This window comes from Cotesia typhae, unplaced genomic scaffold (assembly GCF_013202065.1).
Source record: "Cotesia typhae breed Kobodo isofemale line unplaced genomic scaffold, CoteBio_Ctyphae scaffold_152, whole genome shotgun sequence".
NCBI lineage: Eukaryota > Metazoa > Arthropoda > Insecta > Hymenoptera > Braconidae > Cotesia > Cotesia typhae.
The window spans coordinates 10,012,063-10,032,122 of record NW_027423776.1 but is presented as its reverse complement, the minus strand read 5'-3'; the positions used below and the strand labels follow the sequence as shown (position 1 = coordinate 10,032,122).

The 20,060-nt window shown below is 29.5% G+C and overlaps 3 protein-coding genes across 8 annotated transcripts in view; 2 read left to right on the top strand and 1 right to left on the bottom strand.

Annotated features, from left to right (window-relative positions):
* Window positions 1-9,955, top strand: part of LOC141535952 (uncharacterized) — a 72,260-nt gene extending 62,305 nt beyond the window's left edge. For all 5 annotated transcript variants that reach the window (XM_074256135.1, XM_074256133.1, XM_074256131.1 and 2 more), the window contains 7 exons: window positions 2,682-2,884; window positions 3,056-3,728; window positions 4,107-5,412; window positions 6,732-7,484; window positions 7,928-8,094; window positions 8,348-8,547; window positions 8,873-9,955. In XM_074256135.1, coding sequence (XP_074112236.1) covers window positions 2,682-2,884; window positions 3,056-3,728; window positions 4,107-5,412; window positions 6,732-7,484; window positions 7,928-8,094; window positions 8,348-8,547; window positions 8,873-8,908 — 3,338 coding nt within the window. In that variant the 3' untranslated portion in view covers window positions 8,909-9,955. The remainder of the gene's footprint in view (window positions 1-2,681; window positions 2,885-3,055; window positions 3,729-4,106; window positions 5,413-6,731; window positions 7,485-7,927; window positions 8,095-8,347; window positions 8,548-8,872) is intronic.
* Window positions 1-12,832, bottom strand: part of Rhogef64c (Rho guanine nucleotide exchange factor at 64C) — a 142,448-nt gene extending 129,616 nt beyond the window's left edge. The window contains exon 1 of the mRNA XM_074256129.1: window positions 12,534-12,832. The gene's annotated coding sequence lies outside the window, so the exon portion shown is untranslated. The remainder of the gene's footprint in view (window positions 1-12,533) is intronic.
* LOC141535953 (atrial natriuretic peptide receptor 1) lies at window positions 10,720-20,002 on the top strand. 2 transcript variants are annotated; one of them, XM_074256137.1, is made up of 16 exons: window positions 10,720-10,911; window positions 11,265-11,430; window positions 12,530-12,695; window positions 14,670-14,744; window positions 15,274-15,553; window positions 15,762-15,871; window positions 16,048-16,457; window positions 16,538-16,904; window positions 17,041-17,246; window positions 17,316-17,466; window positions 17,548-17,707; window positions 17,910-18,070; window positions 18,151-18,317; window positions 18,386-18,532; window positions 18,687-19,153; window positions 19,697-20,002. In XM_074256137.1, exons 1-16 carry the CDS (start codon window positions 10,818-10,820, stop codon window positions 19,987-19,989), a joined length of 3,420 nt encoding a protein of 1,139 aa, XP_074112238.1. In that variant the 5' UTR covers window positions 10,720-10,817; the 3' UTR covers window positions 19,990-20,002. The 2 variants fall into 2 exon arrangements, with proteins under 2 accessions (XP_074112238.1, XP_074112239.1); XM_074256138.1 differs by having other exon boundaries at window positions 19,681-19,869.
* The last annotated feature ends 58 nt before the right edge of the window (window positions 20,003-20,060 follow it).

Genomic DNA, 20,060 nt, shown 5'->3' with positions numbered 1-20,060 from the left:
ATCCTTGGCATAATAAGTACTGTTCGAGTATGAATTATTATCTGAAAATAGGTCATGTTTGAAAAAAGGATGTTGTAATGGCTGTCTCTTAAACTGCTAACCCACAGCGAGTTCTTTACATTCAACTCAGAGTGCGGTGTTGGTTCCATACAGTAATAGTTCAAGTTAGCACACACCTGAGTGTATAACTATAAAGTGTCTTTCAATTGTGAAAAGTTGAGCTTGGAGCATCCTGCTCCGAGCCCAACACCCTCATCACGTCCGCAAAAGTTTAAACCCCGGCATCCGAGCAAATGCTGATGTCTATTCTCCATTATAAAAACTTGGTGATAATACCATTCATACTTACACTACCACCAGAATATCATTGCAGTGTCAGCGTTTTTTTATGCTACACTATATCTTATTCATCGTTTTTAATCGCTAATTTTTATCTGACGTTTTATTTAAATTCAAATTTTTTCGCCACTAAAAAAAAGATTAAAAAAAAATTTCAATTCTCCATATTTTACTTTCAAGAAAGTGTGTTAGTCACATCATTATGGTACGGAAAAAAAAAAAGAAGAGAAAAATGAGAGTTTTTAGAGTAAATTGAGGTACCTCGTAGAAAAAACTGCAAGTATTACAACTTTGAATGTATTTTAAGTTGGATGAAAGTTTTAACTAAAAGTTACTTATTATTTTTAAAATTATCTATTGATAAATTAACAGTTAGAAAATTAATAATAACAGTTAACAAAAAAGAATTTTGTAATAATTAATTTCATTTCAATTTTTAAAAGCTTTTTCATCTAAAAAAAAATAAATGCCAAGTTAAAATTGATGGCCATTATATAATACATAAAATTGAATTTTCTCTCTATTGTATTTATTTTTAATCTTGTAATTTATATTGACTTAAATTTAACCTTCTAGTTATTGCCGGTATGAATCATTAAATAATTCAAAGCTCACACTGAAAAACATTTACAATTTACAATTAGTAATAAAAATATATTTAACCGAACACTAGCATTATAGAGTCTTCGATAGCCCGATTAGAAGTCAAGTTAACGATTACCTATAATTTCAAACTCTTTTAGACTTTAATAGCTCCATAAATTTGTTTGCAAAGGTATATCGTTTAGCTGTTGCACAACGGTGCTAGTCCGTAAAGATCCACAGAAAAATAGCCGAAGAAAATTGTAAATAAAAGTCAGAGTCTGAACAATAAAATCAAGGGGGGGGGTCGGATAGATAAAAGCCTCAAATATCGAGTATTGGAAACCGATTTTAATTTTATATAATAAAAATTTATTCCTGTATATATTTATTTGGTTGTAAAAATTATTCAGCTGGATAACGGGTGGTTTTAACAGTCGGCTTGCTAAAGCCATCAATAATCTGCGGGTTGTTTTTTATGCTAAAAAGTTGAGTTGTTTTTCAGCTTTAGATTATTTCAACATTTTAATCTTTCTTTTTTTTTTTTTTTTTTTTTTTTTTTTTTTTATATTTAGTACAATTATTTTCGACTCTGCTATTTTAAAAATAAAAAAAAAAATTAAGAGCGGGATTCGAACCCGGAACCTCAAATTGAGTCCGCCACTTCATAAACTCCGCCATTTTTTCAACAATCTGTGGTCAGATTGCAAAAACTTTTTTTTCAAGCCCTAGAACGCTCTTTTAAAAAATTAATCAAGCAGTTTAATATTTATGAAAACAAGCGACGAGTTTTCTTCGATAAATAGCGAAAATTAGGGCATTGTGTCATAAATTTACTGGCTTATCCGCGATGTAATCTACTTCGATCCCGAATGTACGTGTTTGTAAGGAGAATTAAAAGCATGAAAAGAAAATAATGAAGACGGGGGTAGTTAGAGAAGCAGTCTTTGAAGTCATTATGTCGCTATTGCCGCACCTCGTCTCTGTCTTTTTCACCAACTTTTTTACCCGACAAACTCTTTCCTCGGAGCTCGTTTATTTGGACGTACGCGTGGGTCGCTTTTATATTATGCAGCTCACAAGATCCGCTCGCAACTTTAAAAGGACAAAGAAATATTTTTTTTCTTTCTTCCTTTTCGTCTTTTCCTCTTTATTACGATATTATTTCAGTGTACAATACACAAAACAAACCACTTGAGGTGTGAAAAGCTCTTTTCAAATTTTGTTCCTTTGTTTGTCGTTTTATTATTCGGGTTAAAATGTGTCATGTTTTTCGCCTTAGTCCGGAATTAATTGTTTAAAAATAATATTCATAAATAAATTTTTTTTTTAACTCACATCTCATTAAAAAATTATTAAGAATCTCTAAAAGGTATCTCGTGCATGTAATTAAAATTTTTTTACTCATTAAATTTTATAATTAATAAATTTTACAATTTATTATATTTGCTGTAAAAATAAAAATGTGAAAAATTCTCGATAGATTTCATTTAAAATTAAAAAAAAAAATTTATATATATAAATGAAAACCCTCTTGGTATTGTCTCGGCGTTTTTTATAGCATGCCAATCTACCGATCGATTTTATATTGTATTACATTACACAATGTCTATAATAAATTTTTAGCTCTATTTTTTTTTTTTGCTATAAATTTAATCTCCCTCGACAAAACTAATCCCCAGTGTCATCTTATATATACTTATACTTATAGATACTAATAGTTTTTTTTTTTAATCTTATTTATTATTGTGTGCTTGCAGCCTCCGACCTAGACTGTATAAGAGCCCTGTTCAATGAAAAAGAAAAAGAATTATCGCTGGCTGTCGCTAAGGTTGAGGAGCTGACACGACAACTCGAGGAGTTGCGTGGTCGACACAACGGAAATGCTGCTGGAAGTGCCGTCGTGGGGCAAGTACCGTCTACTGCTAGTGCTGAGCTCGAAAAACTGCGTCGAGAGCTTATGGTAAGTTCAAAAATTAAAATTGTTTTATTAACAATAACTAGCAATTTTTTTAATAAAATTTAACTACAAAAAAAAATATTTAATAAGTTTAATATTAAAAATAAATAAAATTACTAATTTTAAGCCCAATAATAATCAAATAAATTTTTTAACAAAAAAAAATAATTGCAGTTTCGCAACAAAATGAACGAACAACAAAATCAAGTAGTATCCCAACAAAGATTAGTCCTGGCGCAGCGTCAAGCAGAAATGGTATCAATAGACGCGCGAATAGCTCAACTGCAAGGTAGATTGCAACGTAAACGCGCGTTAAACCAGCGTTTGCTAACCCAACAACAAATAGCGAACAATCATCATCAATTGAGCTCTGCGTCGACAATAACTACGAGTTCCACCAGCACGACAATGACGCCGTGTCTCACTGACCAGTCGAACAAACATCATCAAGACTTCATTACGACCTCCACTAATATCAATAACAACAACAACAATAACAATAACAATAACAACAACAATAATAACAACATCAATAATTACAATAATAACAATAATAATAAATTGCGACTCGTGGGCAATATCGCGGCGATTGAGCCCTACAGCCATATTCCGAACAATGACAACAATGAAAACAATTTCAACATTAACAAGAACGACCCCAAGTATCAGACGCTGCCGTATAACACTAAATTCACCGTTAATCTCAAGCCCATCGACGATGATGTTAATAAAAATAATAGCAACAAAATTCAACATAGTCAGAGCGCGTCGCAAATTGGACAACGGGCAACTTTACAGCAGTTAGAGCAGCAAATTGCACACAGTCAATCACAGTCACACATTCAAGGTAAATTGTTATTTTCCTGTTAGTCAAATTCTTTAACGAGATTGTTATTTTTTTTTTTTTTTACTTTTAATTGTTGGGGGAAATAATGATGATAATAATTGGTAAAACGAGATGTGATTTATTGAAACTGGCACAAGATTTTTTTTTTTTTTTTTTAATTAGTTAAATTGTCTTCACTATTAAAAAATTGTTAATTTACTAACGATTTAGTAAATGAAGATTTGTTGAAATTGAATATTGAATTAAAAAAAAAAAATAGTAATTGATTTATTTAGTTTTGGATGAATTAAGTTTATTAGATATTTAACAAAATATTTGAAAAATTGTTAATTTAAAATTCATCCAACAAACACCTTACACAATTATTCTAACTTGCAGGTCAATCTCAACTATTAGGAATAAATCAGCCTTCAGTACAACTCCAGCAATTATCACCACCGCAACACACGACTCCTCAAACTTTTCCCCCCCAGCCGGTAAACTTTATCTCGCACTCAACCACCAGCAACAATAACAGCCCGGCAATCACAACAACCACCAGCAATAACAATAACAATAACTTAAACAACGTCGCAATACCTCCCACCAGCAATCAAAGCAGCGAAAATCAAAACCTAGCAAGTTCCCGGCCGCTGGCCCACCAGAAGCAAGTGCCCACCTCAATCCAGGAAAAATCCTCGGTCTCTCAGTCGCACAATCACCGAAACCTAGCGACCCACGCAAAGCCAGTATCCAGTGTAGCGCCAAGTTTCCCGGTAAAGTCCCCGATATATCAAACATCCTCGACAAAGATCCACCCGGTGATGCCGCAGACACTAAGTCTGATTGGTCGCGGTCACCCGGGACCGCAGATCCAGAGCTACGGCGAACGATCTAGCGTCCAGCCTACAACTGTAAATTCCAACAGCCCAAATCCAAATTCAAACGCGTCAACCACCGCCGTAGAAGCGACGACGGTCACCACGACAATCTACCCGAGGCATACCTTCACTTCTAGCAACTTCGTCAAAAACCCGCTCAACAATTTCCCCCAGGCGTCGCTGAGTAACTTGGGAAGCGCTAACTTTCCAGGATTTCCTGCTCCGATGAGCTACAACCCGACCACCACAGCCAATCCTCCCACCACGGCCCCAGGAACCACCTCCGAGGCGAAACTGGAGAAAAAATTAGGCGTCAGTTCGACTACCGGCCCGGCAAATGCTAACGAAGAGACTAGGTTCGAGAACGGGTCGATACAGACTCATCAATTCGGGACGAAGGGCCACGACGGACAGGATAATTTGATCACCAGGTCTAAATACGAGCACTCACAGTACAAATACGAACCCGCTAATTTCCAGTTTAAGCAGCAGGAGCTTAAGTACTCGGAACCGGCTAATACCAAGGAACATCCCGTTCCGGTCAGCACTGTGCACAAGTTCGAGATCAAGCACGATCACTCTGCGAAATTGGAACCCCCGGCAAAGGTCCCGGATAAGTTGTATGAGTACGAGCGGGCTAAGCCGGACAATGAAAGGAAAACCGGGAATCTGATTGAGAACAAATGTGAGGACAAGATGAAACCCGCGCTACCGCCTAAACCCATTAAGCCTAATCCACCACCCAGGTTGAACAGCCAGGATAAGCCTGAAGCTGGCGATACGATAGTCTCTGAGGGAGTTAAGTCGCCCGCTGTATTCACTAGGTGAGTTTCTCGATTATTATGGGTGAAAACATTGATAATTACGGTAATCTTATTCAGAATTATCTTGGATCAATAATTGTTAATTAAGTTGATTTTTGTTTTAGTTTGGGATTAATGGTAGTTAATTGAGCGGGATTATGGTTGAGTTTTTAATAAGAATTTAATTATGAAAGTTTTGGTTTCGTTGGATTTATATTAATTATTCATGATCTTCAGATCTAAATTAATAATCCTAAAATTAGCCGACGTTTAACATTTTTTTCATTTTATTTATTAATTAAATTAGATATAAAAAAAATAGTTAGAAAAAATTACACGCATAACTTTCAAATTTTTTTAATATAATTAATTATTAAAATTTTTAGATGCCGGGTAATTTTATTTTCATTTTAAGATCATATTAAAATCAGCCAAAAAATTTTTTTTTCATCAATTAAATTACAAGTAAAAAAATAATTTCTAAAATCTTTTAATTTTTTTCAATAAAAGAAATTTTAAAATTATATCATATTAATTAATTATGATTGTCATGGTATTGCACCAATATAAGACTTTCTATTGAGTTTATAAGTCGAAAAAAGAAACCAACCCAATTACGTTTATCAGTTTAATTATAAATGTTAATTAGTACGCGATCGATTTGGCTGAGTAGAAAATCCGTCCCGTCGGTGGGATACAAATAAATAGATACTGAAATAGATAAGAGCATGCGATACAATTACCTAGTGACAATTGTTTGAAACTTACCATTGGCTCTCTAGTCCGTCATTCTGATAATTATTGGATAGATGCTAGTTTGATTGATAAGCGGTTTTGTGTTGTTCTCTGAGATATTAATTCATTATGGCATAACCGGATTAATTGATCAAATCTATTATTTAGTGAATTGAGGAGTTATGTCATCCTCTATTAGATGCCCATTAGGTTGTTATGTTGTTAATTATTGGGTGAGAGATTTATAATATTTTAATATAATAATATCTTAGGGAAAAGTCAATTTATAATTTAAATACAATTTTTTTGAGTGTTTTAATTACATAAACAAAAAAAAAAAAAATTTGATTAAAATTGATTAAAAAAAAATTATTTTAACTAAGAAAATTATTTCAAGCTTTTTTTTTATCTTAAATCAATATTAAAAATTTTCTAAATCAATTTCCGAATCAAAAAACTGATTTAAAAAATTTTTTTACATCAATCAAGAGAATAAAGCTCTTAAAAATAATTTTCTTGGTTCAAAAATTTTTCTATAAATTTTTTTATCATTATTTAAAATAAATAATAACTTTTTGATTAATAAAAAATAAAAATATTTTCAGGAGCGACAAAGAAGAAGAAATACCGCCAATTCCAACGAGCGAGCTTCCACCAGATTCTCCAAACGAAGTTCCAGCAATCGGCAACCACCAGATAATAAAAGCGCGTCCACTGACATTGAAAAAAGTATTACTATCAGAGCAGCCTCGCCTGCGCTATTCAAAATCAAACGTCCATGTGTCAATAAACCGTCGCATTGAAATGCCGCCGGCATTTTTGTTCCCCGAAACTGAGATACCAGCAGATCTTATGCAAACGGAACAGCAACAACAGCCGGTGGTATCCAGTGACGTTATTGATCACACCAGCCTCAAAACCCCGGCGTTGACTGATGACGAGGTTCCGTGTAACGAGAAGCTCGAGGACTCGGATATCGTTGAGGCCTTGAATGTAATTAATATCGAGGATAAATTGAAGAAGGATGGGACCGGTCAGGATCGGAAAGCCGAGACCGACAGCGCCGATGCCAAGGCTGAGGTGATTAGACGCAAAAAGGGAAATTTAAAGTCAACAACTGGGAAAGCTAATATGTCCAGGAGGGTTTCCTTTGACCCCTTGGCCCTTCTGCTCGACGCCAGTCTTGAAGGCGAGCTCGAGCTCGTCAAAAAAACCGCTCAGGAAGTTCCTAATCCCAGTTCCGCTAATGACGAAGGCATCACTGCGCTTCATAATGCCATTTGCGCGGGGCATTTTGATATTGTCAAGTTCTTGGTGGAATTCGGGTGCGATGTCAATGCTCAGGATAGCGATGGATGGTTAATATATTTTTTTAATTTTTTAATACACTGTAAAAAAATGATTTGAAGAAAAATTGAATTTTTTATTTTTTTTTTTTTCCATGTCAATTTTTTGCATTTACAATAATTTATTTGTTATAAAATTATTAAATATCTAATAAAATAATTTTTCAGATATTTGATCATTTTTTTTACAAATAAATTATGGTTAAAAAATAAAAAATTGACTTGTAGAAATTGAAAAAAATAATGAATTATATAAAAAAATAATAAATAAAAAGCTAAAAAATTTTTTTAAATATTAATGCTTATTTTTTAATTTTTGAACAATTATTTTTTTATTTTAATAAAATTCAAAAAAATATTAAAATCAATTCAAAATTTTTTTACAGTGTAATTTATTTATTTAATTAGAAATATTTTAATAAAAATGATTAATATTAATATATTTTAATTAACAGGACACCGTTACACTGTGCCGCAAGCTGTAACAATCTGGGGATGGTAAAATTTCTTGTTGAACACGGAGCGTGTATTTTTGCAACAACTTGGTCTGATCACGAAACCGCTGCCGAGAAGTGCGAAGAGGACGAAGAAGGCTTCGACGGTTGTTCTGAGTATTTGTACAGTACGTATATCTATATTTATTTTTAACTTGTTAATTGAAAGAATTTATTACCATCAAAACGAGTAAACATGCTGCTTTTTTACCATTTTTCCACGTTCGTACTAATTAAACGCTTAATTAATTACAAAAAGATACTCATTTGGCTTTTCTTGGAAAATATACGACAAGATTTTTATTTTGCGTTCGATGGTACTAAATATTTATTTATTTATTTATAAAAAGTATAATTAATCAAGATATTTTTTATTTTAAGGTGTTCAAGAAAAGTTGGGCATTATGAACAACGGACAAGTGTACGCGGTGTTCGAGTACGAAGCGCAGCACAACGACGAGCTATCGCTTAAATTTGGCGATCAATTGGAAATAATTAGGAAGGGAGATGACAATGAACGCGAGTGGTGGTGGAGTAGGCTAGGACATCGCGAGGGATATGTTCCACGCAATTTCTTAGGGGTAAATTTTATATTTTATATTTTTTATAAAATTTACTAGTTTTTTAAATTAAAAAAAAAATTTTAGTAAAATATCTCGACTTTTAAATTTGGCTCAAAACAAAAATTCTATAAATAGCTCAAATTTTAAGATTTTTTTTTATTCCTAGAAAAAAAAGAGTTTAAAATATCAGCACGAAGAAAATAAAAATTTCCTAATAAACTATATAATATTTACTAGATAAATTTTGTATAAAAACAAAATAAAATAATTAATATTGATAAAAATAATAAATAATAGAATTTTTATACAATATAAAATTAATGAAATCATTTATAAATTACAGCTGTTCCCAAGAGTACTACCTAGCAAATCCGAATAACAAAAGGAGAAGTTAGAGGTGGAGGCGGAAGAAATAGATGAAGAAATGATTGAGATTTTCGTGTGAAGATTCGGAAGAACATTTATCACCACAGTATTCAATTTGCAGCTTTATCTTTTTAGATATTTTAATAGTGTATTTAAATGTTGCAAATTATTATTATTTTATAACGTCCTCATAAGTTTTAATTTTTCACTTACTACTTAAAAAAAAAAAAAAAAATACATATATATGTATTTTTTTGAGTACTTAAATATTTTTTTATTTTCATCGAATTTTTTATTTTATTTGTTTCACCTAAATTTTTGTTTAGTTGAATTCAAATGGCATTAAATTAAATAATAAATATCAAAATAATTGTAATAATTTTTAAATTAAAATTGTTAATAAAAAAAAATTTTCTTAATCTAAAAAAACAATCCGTGATCTTGGATTAAGAAAATTTTTATTTAAAAAATTTTTAAAGCTTGCCAATAAAGATATTGATATAAATATTGTAATATTATATTATAAATATATTAATGAACTGTATTGTATACGCAAATTAAATTACAAATTAAAAATAATTTTATTATTAAATTAAAAAAAAACCAGCAGCTAGTTAAGGAATTAGTTTAGCGCTTTTAATATTAATATTTTTATTGTTGAACAATTAAATTAAAGACTGTAAAATATATTAACAAAAAATACTCAAAGTCTAAGAATTTTAATAATAATTATAATAAATTTAGTGCGTGTGTCATAAATCATAAATAATTATAATTACACACGTTATCAAATTTTTTTAATAAAATAAAATAAAAGTGTGCCTTTTAAATAATTAAAAAGCTACGATGTAAAATGCACTAAAAATTGTTTGTTTTTTATATATATAAGATATATTGTAATGTGTAATAAATACTATTATTATTATTTATAATTATAATTAAATTAGAAATTATGTTGATTATTAATGAATTGTTGTAAATTAGTAATTTTAGTTTTAGGTGTAATTTTTTTTTTTTTTAAGATGTGCAATGTTTCGTTAATCTGTTTTTATTAGCAGCTCATTAATTTATGTATAACAAGTATTAGTAATAAACATTTATAAAAATTATTCTTGTTTTTGTTTAATAGAATTATTGTCAACTAGCAACCTTGCAATGACTATCTGATTTGTAAAATATAAATAAACAAAATTTTGGTTTATTAAATAATGACTTTTGTTAAATTGCACTGTATTATTTTAACTATTGACATTTTTAAAGATATAAGCTCATCCCGATGTTACACTCATCGAGAGCTTTCATTTGAGTACCCACATGCATTTTGATATATTTTTCATACATACATATATATAATATATATAAATATATGAAAAATTGATGTAGGTACTCAAATGAAAGGTCTTGATGAGTGTAAAGTCGGGGTGAGCTTATATCTTTAAAAATGTCAATAGGTCACAAGATACAAGGTCATTTCTTAATTATGTATCTAGAGATATAGAATTTTTGAATGTAGCCTGAATTTAAGTATTTATTAATTGATTAATTAATTATAGTAATAGTGAAAAATAAGTATCAACATATGATAAATTTTATAGTAAAAAAAATTAATATTTAAAAATTAATTATTTTTGACATTAAAAAAAAAAAATAAAAATTTTAAAAAGTTGTAAGAAAATTTACAAAAATATTTCCATTATTTTTGAAGTTACAAACTTTTTATTTCAAGTTAAGATTGATGATAGAAAAAATGCAAAATATAGAACAACCCCTATATATAGGGGTGAAACTTGTTGCGAAACGTCAGACGTTACTGAGTGTTCGCGTTGAGAGGAAGTCTAGTCACGAAAAAGCAATTATCGCAAATATTTGTTTCTTCAAAAATAAATTTTCTAAAAAATTTACAAATCAAACTAAAATAAAAAATGCGCAAAAAGTACAAAATAACAAAATTAGTGCTTCTATTTTCTACCGCGCTCGTTTTCTTCTCAAGAAGCAATTATTTATCCCGAATAACAGGTAAGTTGAGTTCTTTAACATTTCAAATAATTTATTAATTTATTTAAAAATAATGATTCTTGATAAAAATAATAATAATAAAAATCTGGTGTAATTATAAATAATAACATAGATGCAATGCTCGGAAAAAGTGAATAAAATTACAATAAATTCAGCGCGGATTATCTAGACAACGCATTAAATTTGAATAGGAATTATTTTTACAGTCCGTTGATTATAACTGAGATTTGGAATTAGATGTTATGTTGCTATTACTTACAAACAGATAGTTTATCTGGCTGTGGAAAATTTCAATTTTTGTAACTTTGAAATAAATTTCAATTAAAAAATTTTTTTTTGCTTTGTTTTTTAAGCGAAAGAATTGTTTGTGCGGACATATAACGTCGGAGTGCTGATGGCATCCCATTTAGACAGCCCATTTGACCTAGAACGATGTGGACCTGCTGTTGATTTAGCACTCGCAGAAGTTAATGAATTTTTAATTATACATAATGTTCAATTACAGAAAGTGCAAGCTAGGTAAATTATTACTTATTTAGTTATTTTGTAATTTAAGTATCAAAAGACTCTGTACTATGCCTTTTATTCAATAAATTTTATTATTTTATTAAATATTGAATTTCTTCTCTTCAGAAAAAATTATTCAATAAATTTAAATATATTTTTTATTCTCTTCAGAAAAAATGATTAAAAAATCCTTTCTTTCGGCCTACTAATTGCGCAAAACTTCTTAAATAATTTTTTCCCATTTTACTTTATTATTAATTTAAATAAAAAAATTTTCCGAATTTTTTTAATTAAAAAATTCCAATTATTCCTAAATAACTCATTTTTTTATATTAAACATAATTAAATCCGTTTTTTAATAAACATTAAAAAAAGAATAAACTATTTCTTCTTAACCCCATTTTTAAATTAACCAAATACAAACCAAATACAAAGATATAACTTATGGATTTATGAATGAATTTTTTCCAAAAAACAAACATTTCTCTAAGACATTAAAATGTAATTTTTATATCAATGTAAAAATATTCAAAAGCTTTGAATAAAAATAAAAACTACCTCTAGCCGATATTTGAAATTATAATACAACCTCTGACGATTGTTACCCTCCAATGGATACCAGAGAAATTTAAATTTAGGTAAGACACTTCTATTCTCGTGAGTAATAAAAATTTATTCCTGATTCTTGAAACAAGAACGCGCAACCTAGATCATGAAACAAGTGTATTAATTATATTGTATTTATTATACAATATAGTAATTACTAATTACTTATTCACCGGAACAATGGCTACTTAATTGTCTTATTGAAGCACTGAATGCGAATCTGAGTATGAAACGTGATCAACTAGCCAAATAGAAGACATTTGATATTTATACAGACAAAAAAGCTTTGTCAAAATTACAGAAAATAATTTTTTAATTCAATTTTACATTGAGAAAATTCTAAGTTTATACTAGAAAAAAAGGGGGGCAAAATGGGGAACCCCAAAAAACTTGTAAATAAATTGTTTTTTTTTTTTTTTTTTTGAAACCTCTAAAAATTTTTAAATTGTAAAAAGAAGAAATAATTAAAAATAATAAAATGATTGATTAAAATTTTGTATTGTAGTTACCCATCGTGTAGTGGTGCAAGAGCACCAGGATTAGCAGCAGACATGCATTTTCGTGATAACGTTATCGCGTTTATCGGTCCAGCGTGTGCTTTTGCATTAGAACCTGTTGCAAGGCTCGCGGCTTATTGGAACACGCCAATAATTACTGGAATGGGCGATCAGGTATGTTATTTATTCTAGTTCACTATCACTGTCACTGTCACTATCACTGTCATGACATACGTTACTAATCACTTGACCACTTTTTTATTAAACAAATAAATTTATTCCAAAGCACTATTCACTATCACTGTTTTTAGAAATGACACTGAAGTTAGCAAACATCTAAAAATTTTTTAATTTTTTTTTTTTTTAACTAAATTACAATTAAAAAAATATTTCTAAAAAATTGCACTTGTAGTTTTTCAAGTTTTTTACGATTGAAATTTTTTTTTTAAATTCTTTAATTAAAATTTCTTCAATAAAAAATTTCTAAAAATTTTGAAATGTCAGCTAACTCCATTTTCATTTTTAGAAAACTGAATTTTTAATTTGTCCATGTCAATTTTGCACACCTCATACACGAAGCAAATGAGGTTGTGCTCTACACCCACTTTACAAAAATAAAACAATTTCTTAAACTAAACTTGTCACTATTTATTTTTTATCACACTTGTACAACAATATTTACACACATAAATGTCATGAAAAAACACTATCACACTCGACACTCATCACATTTTTAAAAGAATAATTTACTTTTTAAATAAATAAAAAAAAAAAAAAACATTAAAAAAATTATTCCGTGGACGTCCGACTGTCAAATGTATGTATGAAACCCGGCGCGGTCACGATAACTGCCGAAAAACTTAACTGATCGAGTCCATTTATTTTTTATGCTCTTCAGTATGAATGAAGATAAAAATAACACTGAAGTTGACAGATATTAAAACTTATTTTGGAATTTTATAGCAATTAAATTATTATAAAAAAAAATTAAATTAAAAAATTTCACATGTGAAAATTTTTAGAAGCATTTTTTTATTGTAATTAATTCGTTAAAAAATTTTTCAAAATGGCAGCTAACCGCTAACTTCAATATTATATATAAAATTAGCCGACATCTAAAAATTAGAAAAAAATTTTGCGAAATCAAAAAATCAAAAATGTCGGTTAACTTTATTATTATTCAGTATGATTTAAATTTAAAACCATCTTTTCGAAGATCTCGGTCTAATTCAATGTAATTTATTATATTATAATGATATTTATATTATAATTATATTTATAATTATAATTATTATTCATAATTAACAATGAACTAAAAATTCACTCACCGTTTCTTTGTCTAAATTTATGCAAATAAGGTTCGTTTTCAATTCATGCGCAGTAGCTTTTCTTTTCCGGGTGAAAAATGGCGCGAAAAATTTAAAAGTGTTTTTATTTTATTTAAATCAATTTTATGATACTGAAGTTAGCCGTCAATTTTAATAATTTTTATAACAAATTAATAATAATAAAAAAATGTTTCTAAAAATTTTCACTTGTAATTTTTATTAATTTTCAATGAAACTGAAGTTAGCTAACTTTTTACTCAATAAATTGTAATAAAAAATTACACAAATATTTTTTATAAATGATTACAAAAAAAATAAATTCCGTCCGTAAAAAACTTGAAAAACAACGCGTGAAATTATTTAAAAATATTTTTTAGTTCTAATTCAATCATTGAAAGAAAATTAAAAAATTAAAAACGTTGGCTAACTTTAGTATTATTATTAATTTTATTATAAAAAATTAGATTATGACGCGCGCACTTTTGGATTATCTAAACATTTTATTTATTGATTAAAAAAAATATAAAATACCTGATAAATGACAGTCGACTCTGTCTAACAGTTTCCGCTACGCTGTCTAAAGGTTCCCGAATATTTTTTTTGAGGTTATGTTTACTGCGCAGTAATTTTTTTTTGGCGCGAACCTTGGCGCTTAAGGGGAATAACGCAAGGAAAGTGCTGATGGTGGGGAGGGAACCTTTAGACAGAGTCGACTGTAATTTTTAAATCACTGTCGCTAATTTTTGTCAGTCATAACAAAAATAATTAAAATTACTCCTTACTTATTACTAATTTTTCCGCATGAAAATAATTAATACAGCCGCCGTCAGAAGGCGAACTCTCAGTAACATCCGGTATCCTTGGTAGACTTCACAAGTGGAGAAATGAGAGCTCTGTAAGTTTTGTTATTTATTTTTTTAACAAACTTCTCATGTTCTGTTTTCTTCCTTTATGCCTTTTATTTCAACATGATTAACTCTGTGGCTAATTAGAGTTTTCTTTTTATTTATGGTAGGCTAGTGTTGCTACTATAACATTAAAGTTTGCAGTCATTTGATTATTTTTTTATTTTTTCTAACAAATAAATTTTTTCCAAAAAATTATTATCAAAAAAATTGCATTATTAATTGTTAAAAATTTCTAAATGTCAATTTTTTTTTATTATTTTTTTTGTCATAATTTATTTGTTATAAAAATTCTTAAAATTAAATAAATATCTGCTGAATTAATTTTTATGTTGCTACTAATTAATTATGGAGAAATATTTTGTTTAAAAAAAGAAAAAATTAATTTTATAAATTTTTTTTTTTTTTCATAAATTTATTTTAAATAAAATTTTATTATTTATTGAACTATTTTTAATTTTTAATTTTAAATATTAATTGTTTTTTTTTTATAAAATAAATAATTTAATTTTTTTCTAGGGAATTTTTAAAGATAAAAGTAAATACCCAACTCTAACAAGAATGTCTTATTGCCAATGTCGCTTGCGATTAGTATTCTCAAGTATTTTCAAAGAATTTGGATGGTCACACGTCGCATTGATCCTCGACAAGTCTGATTTGTTCTCCTTAACTGTAGGAAAGAATTTGGAGTACGGATTACGGAAAGATGGCTTGTTGAAATTTGTCCGAGAACTCGATGGTAATGCGCATGATGATTCTTATCATTTGTATCTTCGCGATGCGAGTATGTATGCTAGAGGTAAATAATTAAAATTAATTCAATTATGTAGTTTAATAAATTAATAAGAATTATTACGCTTTAACAATAAAAATAACACATGAATTTCTTTGTAAGCTTAAGATTATATAAAAGAATTTTTTATAAAATTTTTTAAAAATTCTGATCAACAAATTAAAAAATTCTTTAAATAATCTATCATCATAAACATAAAATTCCTATTGGATAGTTGTAATTCTGAGCGTACGAGGAACCCTTGTCAGAAGATTCATGCTAGCAGCCCATGCATTAGGGATGACACGCGGTGATTGGACATTTTTAGACGTAGAAATAATTCAGGTAATTACTAAATACTCACAATACACAAAAAAAAAAAAATATAAATTATTTTTTGGCTTTTTTAAATTTTACTTAGTTCAAGAATTTTTCTCTTTAGTGTAGTTAATTTTTTTTTATTGTAATTATAGATTTAATTTCAATAATACGATCAAAAAACTTTTTTTTTTCTAATCAAGGGATCATACTGGGGAGATCATGACTGGGAAATAGGTGACGTAGAAGATGCGGCGGCACGAAAAGCTTACGAAGCTCTTTTAAGAGTTTCTTTACTCCAGCCAACTTCTCCCCGGTTCCAAGACTTTGCAGAGGACGTCCGTATCCGTGCGCAAACAAATTACAATTATACATTTTCTGACGGAGAGGAAGTTAATTTTTTCATCGGAGCTTTTTACGATGGAGTTTACTTGCTCGGAATGGCGCTCAACGAAACTCTATCCGAGGGAGGAAATATCCTTGACGGACTCGCAATGACGAAGAGAATGTGGGGTAGAGATTTTATGGGAATTACTGGGCACGTCAGGATTGATGAAGACGGCGATCGAGACGCTGATTACAGCATTCTTGATCTCGATCCTATTACCGGAAGGCAATTGATTTATTTTTTACTTTATTTACCATTGCAAAGCAATTATTCCTTCTTTAAATGAATTTTTTTATTTATTCAAGATTTGAGGTGGTCGCGCATTACTTGGGATTAAACAGGGAGTACAACCAAGTATCCGGAAAAAAAATCCACTGGCCGGGTGGCCGCGAAGGACCACCCGCGGATATTCCTGAGTGTGGATTCCTCGGAAATGATCCGGCTTGTGCGCTTAAAACAGATGCGTATACTCTAATCCTTTACTCAAGTTTCGCGCTAGGTGTATTTTTATTCGCGGTTTCTACCGCGGCTTGCTTGCTTTATAGACACCTACGCCTTTCGGCTGACTTGAATAACATGTCCTGGAGAATCAGACCCGAGGAACTGCTACTGGAAGTCAGTAAGACTTTTTCTTCTAAAATTAATCTTCATCAGGCTATGGCGGAGGCTAATGTATGTAAGGGTGTATAATAAGTGAATTTTTATAAATATTGTAATTATTATTATTATTATTATTTTAAATTTGACTAAAAAAAATTATTCATATTTTTTTCTTAGTTAAATTATTAATAAAAAAAATTCTTTTCAGAATTTTGGATTGGAACAAAAAAGACGAGGCTCTCAATTAAGTGGAGATTCATTAGCACCTACTAGTATGTTTACGAGTGTCGGAATTTACAAAGGCGAAAGGGTTGCTATAAAAAAAGTGACTAAAAAAAAAGTTGTTGATGTAACAAAAAAATTATTGTGGGAAATTAAACAAGTACGCGATGTTACTTCTGAAAATACTGTCAGGTCTATAACAAATGATTTTTCTTTTAATTTATTTAATGGAAAAGTTTTATCAATTAACTGAATTAACAGATTTATTGGAGCGTGTCTTTGTTCACCATCCCCTACAGTATTAATACTAACAGAGTACTGTCCCAAAGGATCGCTTAAAGACGTCCTGAATAATGACGCGATAAAACTTGACTGGAATTTCCGAATGTCATTAATTCACGATATCGTTAAAGTAATTATCGATTTTCAATAACCAAATTAATTTTTTCACCTACTTAATAGTAATTATTTGAAAAATTAATTGATCATTTAGGGAATGGATTATTTACATGCGAGCGAAGTAAATGCTCATGGCAAATTGCGGTCATGCAATTGTTTAATCGACGGACGGTTTGTTCTTAAAATATCTGACTTTGGTCTCAAGACTCTGACCACTCCAGCGGAATTAATTATTGATGAAAATTATTACACAAGTAACTAATTTTTTTTTTTTTTTTTTTATATAAACAATTATTTATATTTTTTTTTTAATTATTCATATTAAATTTTTAATCTTAAAAATTTATCAGTGAAAATTTACTGAGTAATTTTCAACTGTAAAAATTTTAATTTATAATTAACTGTTAATAATTTAATTTAAAAATTATTAAATTGATAAATTATTTTGAAAAATAGAATTATTATGGATTGCACCAGAATTATTACCACAAACAGTATTACCAGGTAGTGCTGCGACGCAAAAAGGTGATGTTTACAGCTTTGCTATTATATTAGAAGAAATAATATTACGTGGTGGTCCTTATGAAGTTGCTAAGACTTTTATGACATCACAAGAAGTAATTTATATTTTATTCTATTTTATTATATAAATATAATACCAAATAAAATTAAAGTATTGATATTTTTTTTCTAATAGATTGTGAATAGAGTGTCTTCTGGAGAAAATCCTTGCTTTCGTCCCGAAGTCCAGCCAAAGGATTGTCCTCCAGATATTCTGTGCTTGATGGAACGCTGCTGGAGTGAAATAAGCGAGGACCGTCCGACTTTCCAAGCTATCCGCGGAATAATTCGCGGGATTATGAAGTGAGATTAAATAATCTCAAAGTTTTTTTACTAATTGACAATTTAATTAATTTTTTTTTTTATTGCAGAGGATACTGCGAAAATTTGATGGATGATTTGTTACGACGTATGGAACAGTATGCCAATAATTTAGAGGCATTAGTTGAAGAAAAAACTGAGCAATTAACTTTAGAAAAACGTCGAAGTGAAGAATTGTTGTATCAAGTATTACCGAGGTATAGAAATTTATATAAATATAAAAATATATTTATATTTTTTTTCTAAATATAAGAAAAAAAAAAAAATTTTGAATAATTTTTTTTTTTTAAAAAAAAAAAAAAATTGATATTTTGTAAAATTTAGTAATTAAAAAATTAAAAATGATTATAGACAAGTAGCTGGACAATTAATGGCAGGAGAACTGGTCCAACCCGAACAATTCGAGTCCGTGACAATTTACTTCAGCGACATAGTAGGTTTCACAGCTCTGTGTGCCCAGAGCACGGCAATGCAAGTAGTAGACTTCCTGAACGATCTCTACAGCACATTCGACCGGATAATAGGTTTCTACGACGTCTACAAGATAGAGACAATCGGCGACGCTTATATGGTAGTCTCAGGACTACCTCAGAGAAATGGAGACGAGCACGCCAAGGAGATCGGGCTGATGGCTCTCGCAATCCTAGACGCCGTCAAGTCCTTCAAAATCGGACACAGACAGGACTCCCAACTAAGCGTCAGAATTGGAGCTCACAGCGGTCCAGTTTGTGCTGGAGTCGTGGGCCAGAAGATGCCTCACTACTGTCTGTTCGGCGATACTGTAAATACTGCTTCTCGCATGGAGTCTTCTGGATTACGTAATTATAAATTATCAATTTTATAGGGTAAAGGTTCCTAATATTTAATAGTTTAAATTAAATAGATACAATATACACAGAAAAAAATTTTAAGTCAGAATATTTATTATAGACAATTTAATTAATCAATTTTTTTACAAATTTTTTTAATTGCCATAGTAATTGTTGTCATTAAATTTTTTTTTTTAATAATTTACTAAAATGCTTATCTAAAGTCTAAAAATTAAAAATAAATATTTTTGAATTTTTTTTTAATAAATTATTCATTTATAGCGTACCCACAATTTAAGACAATATTTTTAAAAAAATTCAGTCAGTTTCTTTTTTTTTCACAATTTTCATATTTTTTTTTTTTTTTTAATGAATTTTTAAACACTTTTTTTTTTTTTTTTTTATAGATTTTTGTGTTTTGAACGATATTAAAACAAATGGCAAAAAAATGATTTAAAATAAATATTTGGTACCTTTACCCGAATAATTTTTTATAAAATAAATAAATATTTATTTATATTTTTTAAAATAATAAGCGATGAAAAATTTTAGCTTTAAAAATTCACGTATCAGAAACAACTAAAAATATCTTGGACAAATTCGGTACATTCGAACTGGAACTCCGCGGCGAAGTTGAACTCAAAGGCAAGGGCACAGTGACCTCCTTTTGGTTGAACGGTTGCACAACTCCAGATCCTCGGTTATCATCACCGAAGTTACGAAAGCACAGTACAAGTCCTCCGGACAACGGTCAATGCACGACTTTGAATCCTTTGATTTTTCCTCAAAATATTTTAAACGCCAAAAATTCAAATAATACTTTTATTAATTTGTCTGAACTCTAATTTTATTTGAGTAAGACTTTATTGAACTTACAATTACAGATATTTTATCTAGTCTATAAAATCAAGCCTCG

What these genes read in the sequence shown, in the direction of transcription:
- LOC141535953 (XM_074256137.1), top strand. Translation starts at nt 10,818, where the DNA reads ATGCGCAAAAAGTACAAAATAACAAAATTAGTGCTTCTATTTTCTACC. An exon ending in AGGCTATGGCGGAGGCTAAT is followed by an intron (nt 16,905 to 17,040) that starts GTATGTAAGGGT and finishes AATTCTTTTCAG; the next exon opens with AATTTTGGATTGGAACAAAA. An exon ending in CTTTTATGACATCACAAGAA is followed by an intron (nt 18,071 to 18,150) that starts GTAATTTATATT and finishes TTTTTCTAATAG; the next exon opens with ATTGTGAATAGAGTGTCTTC.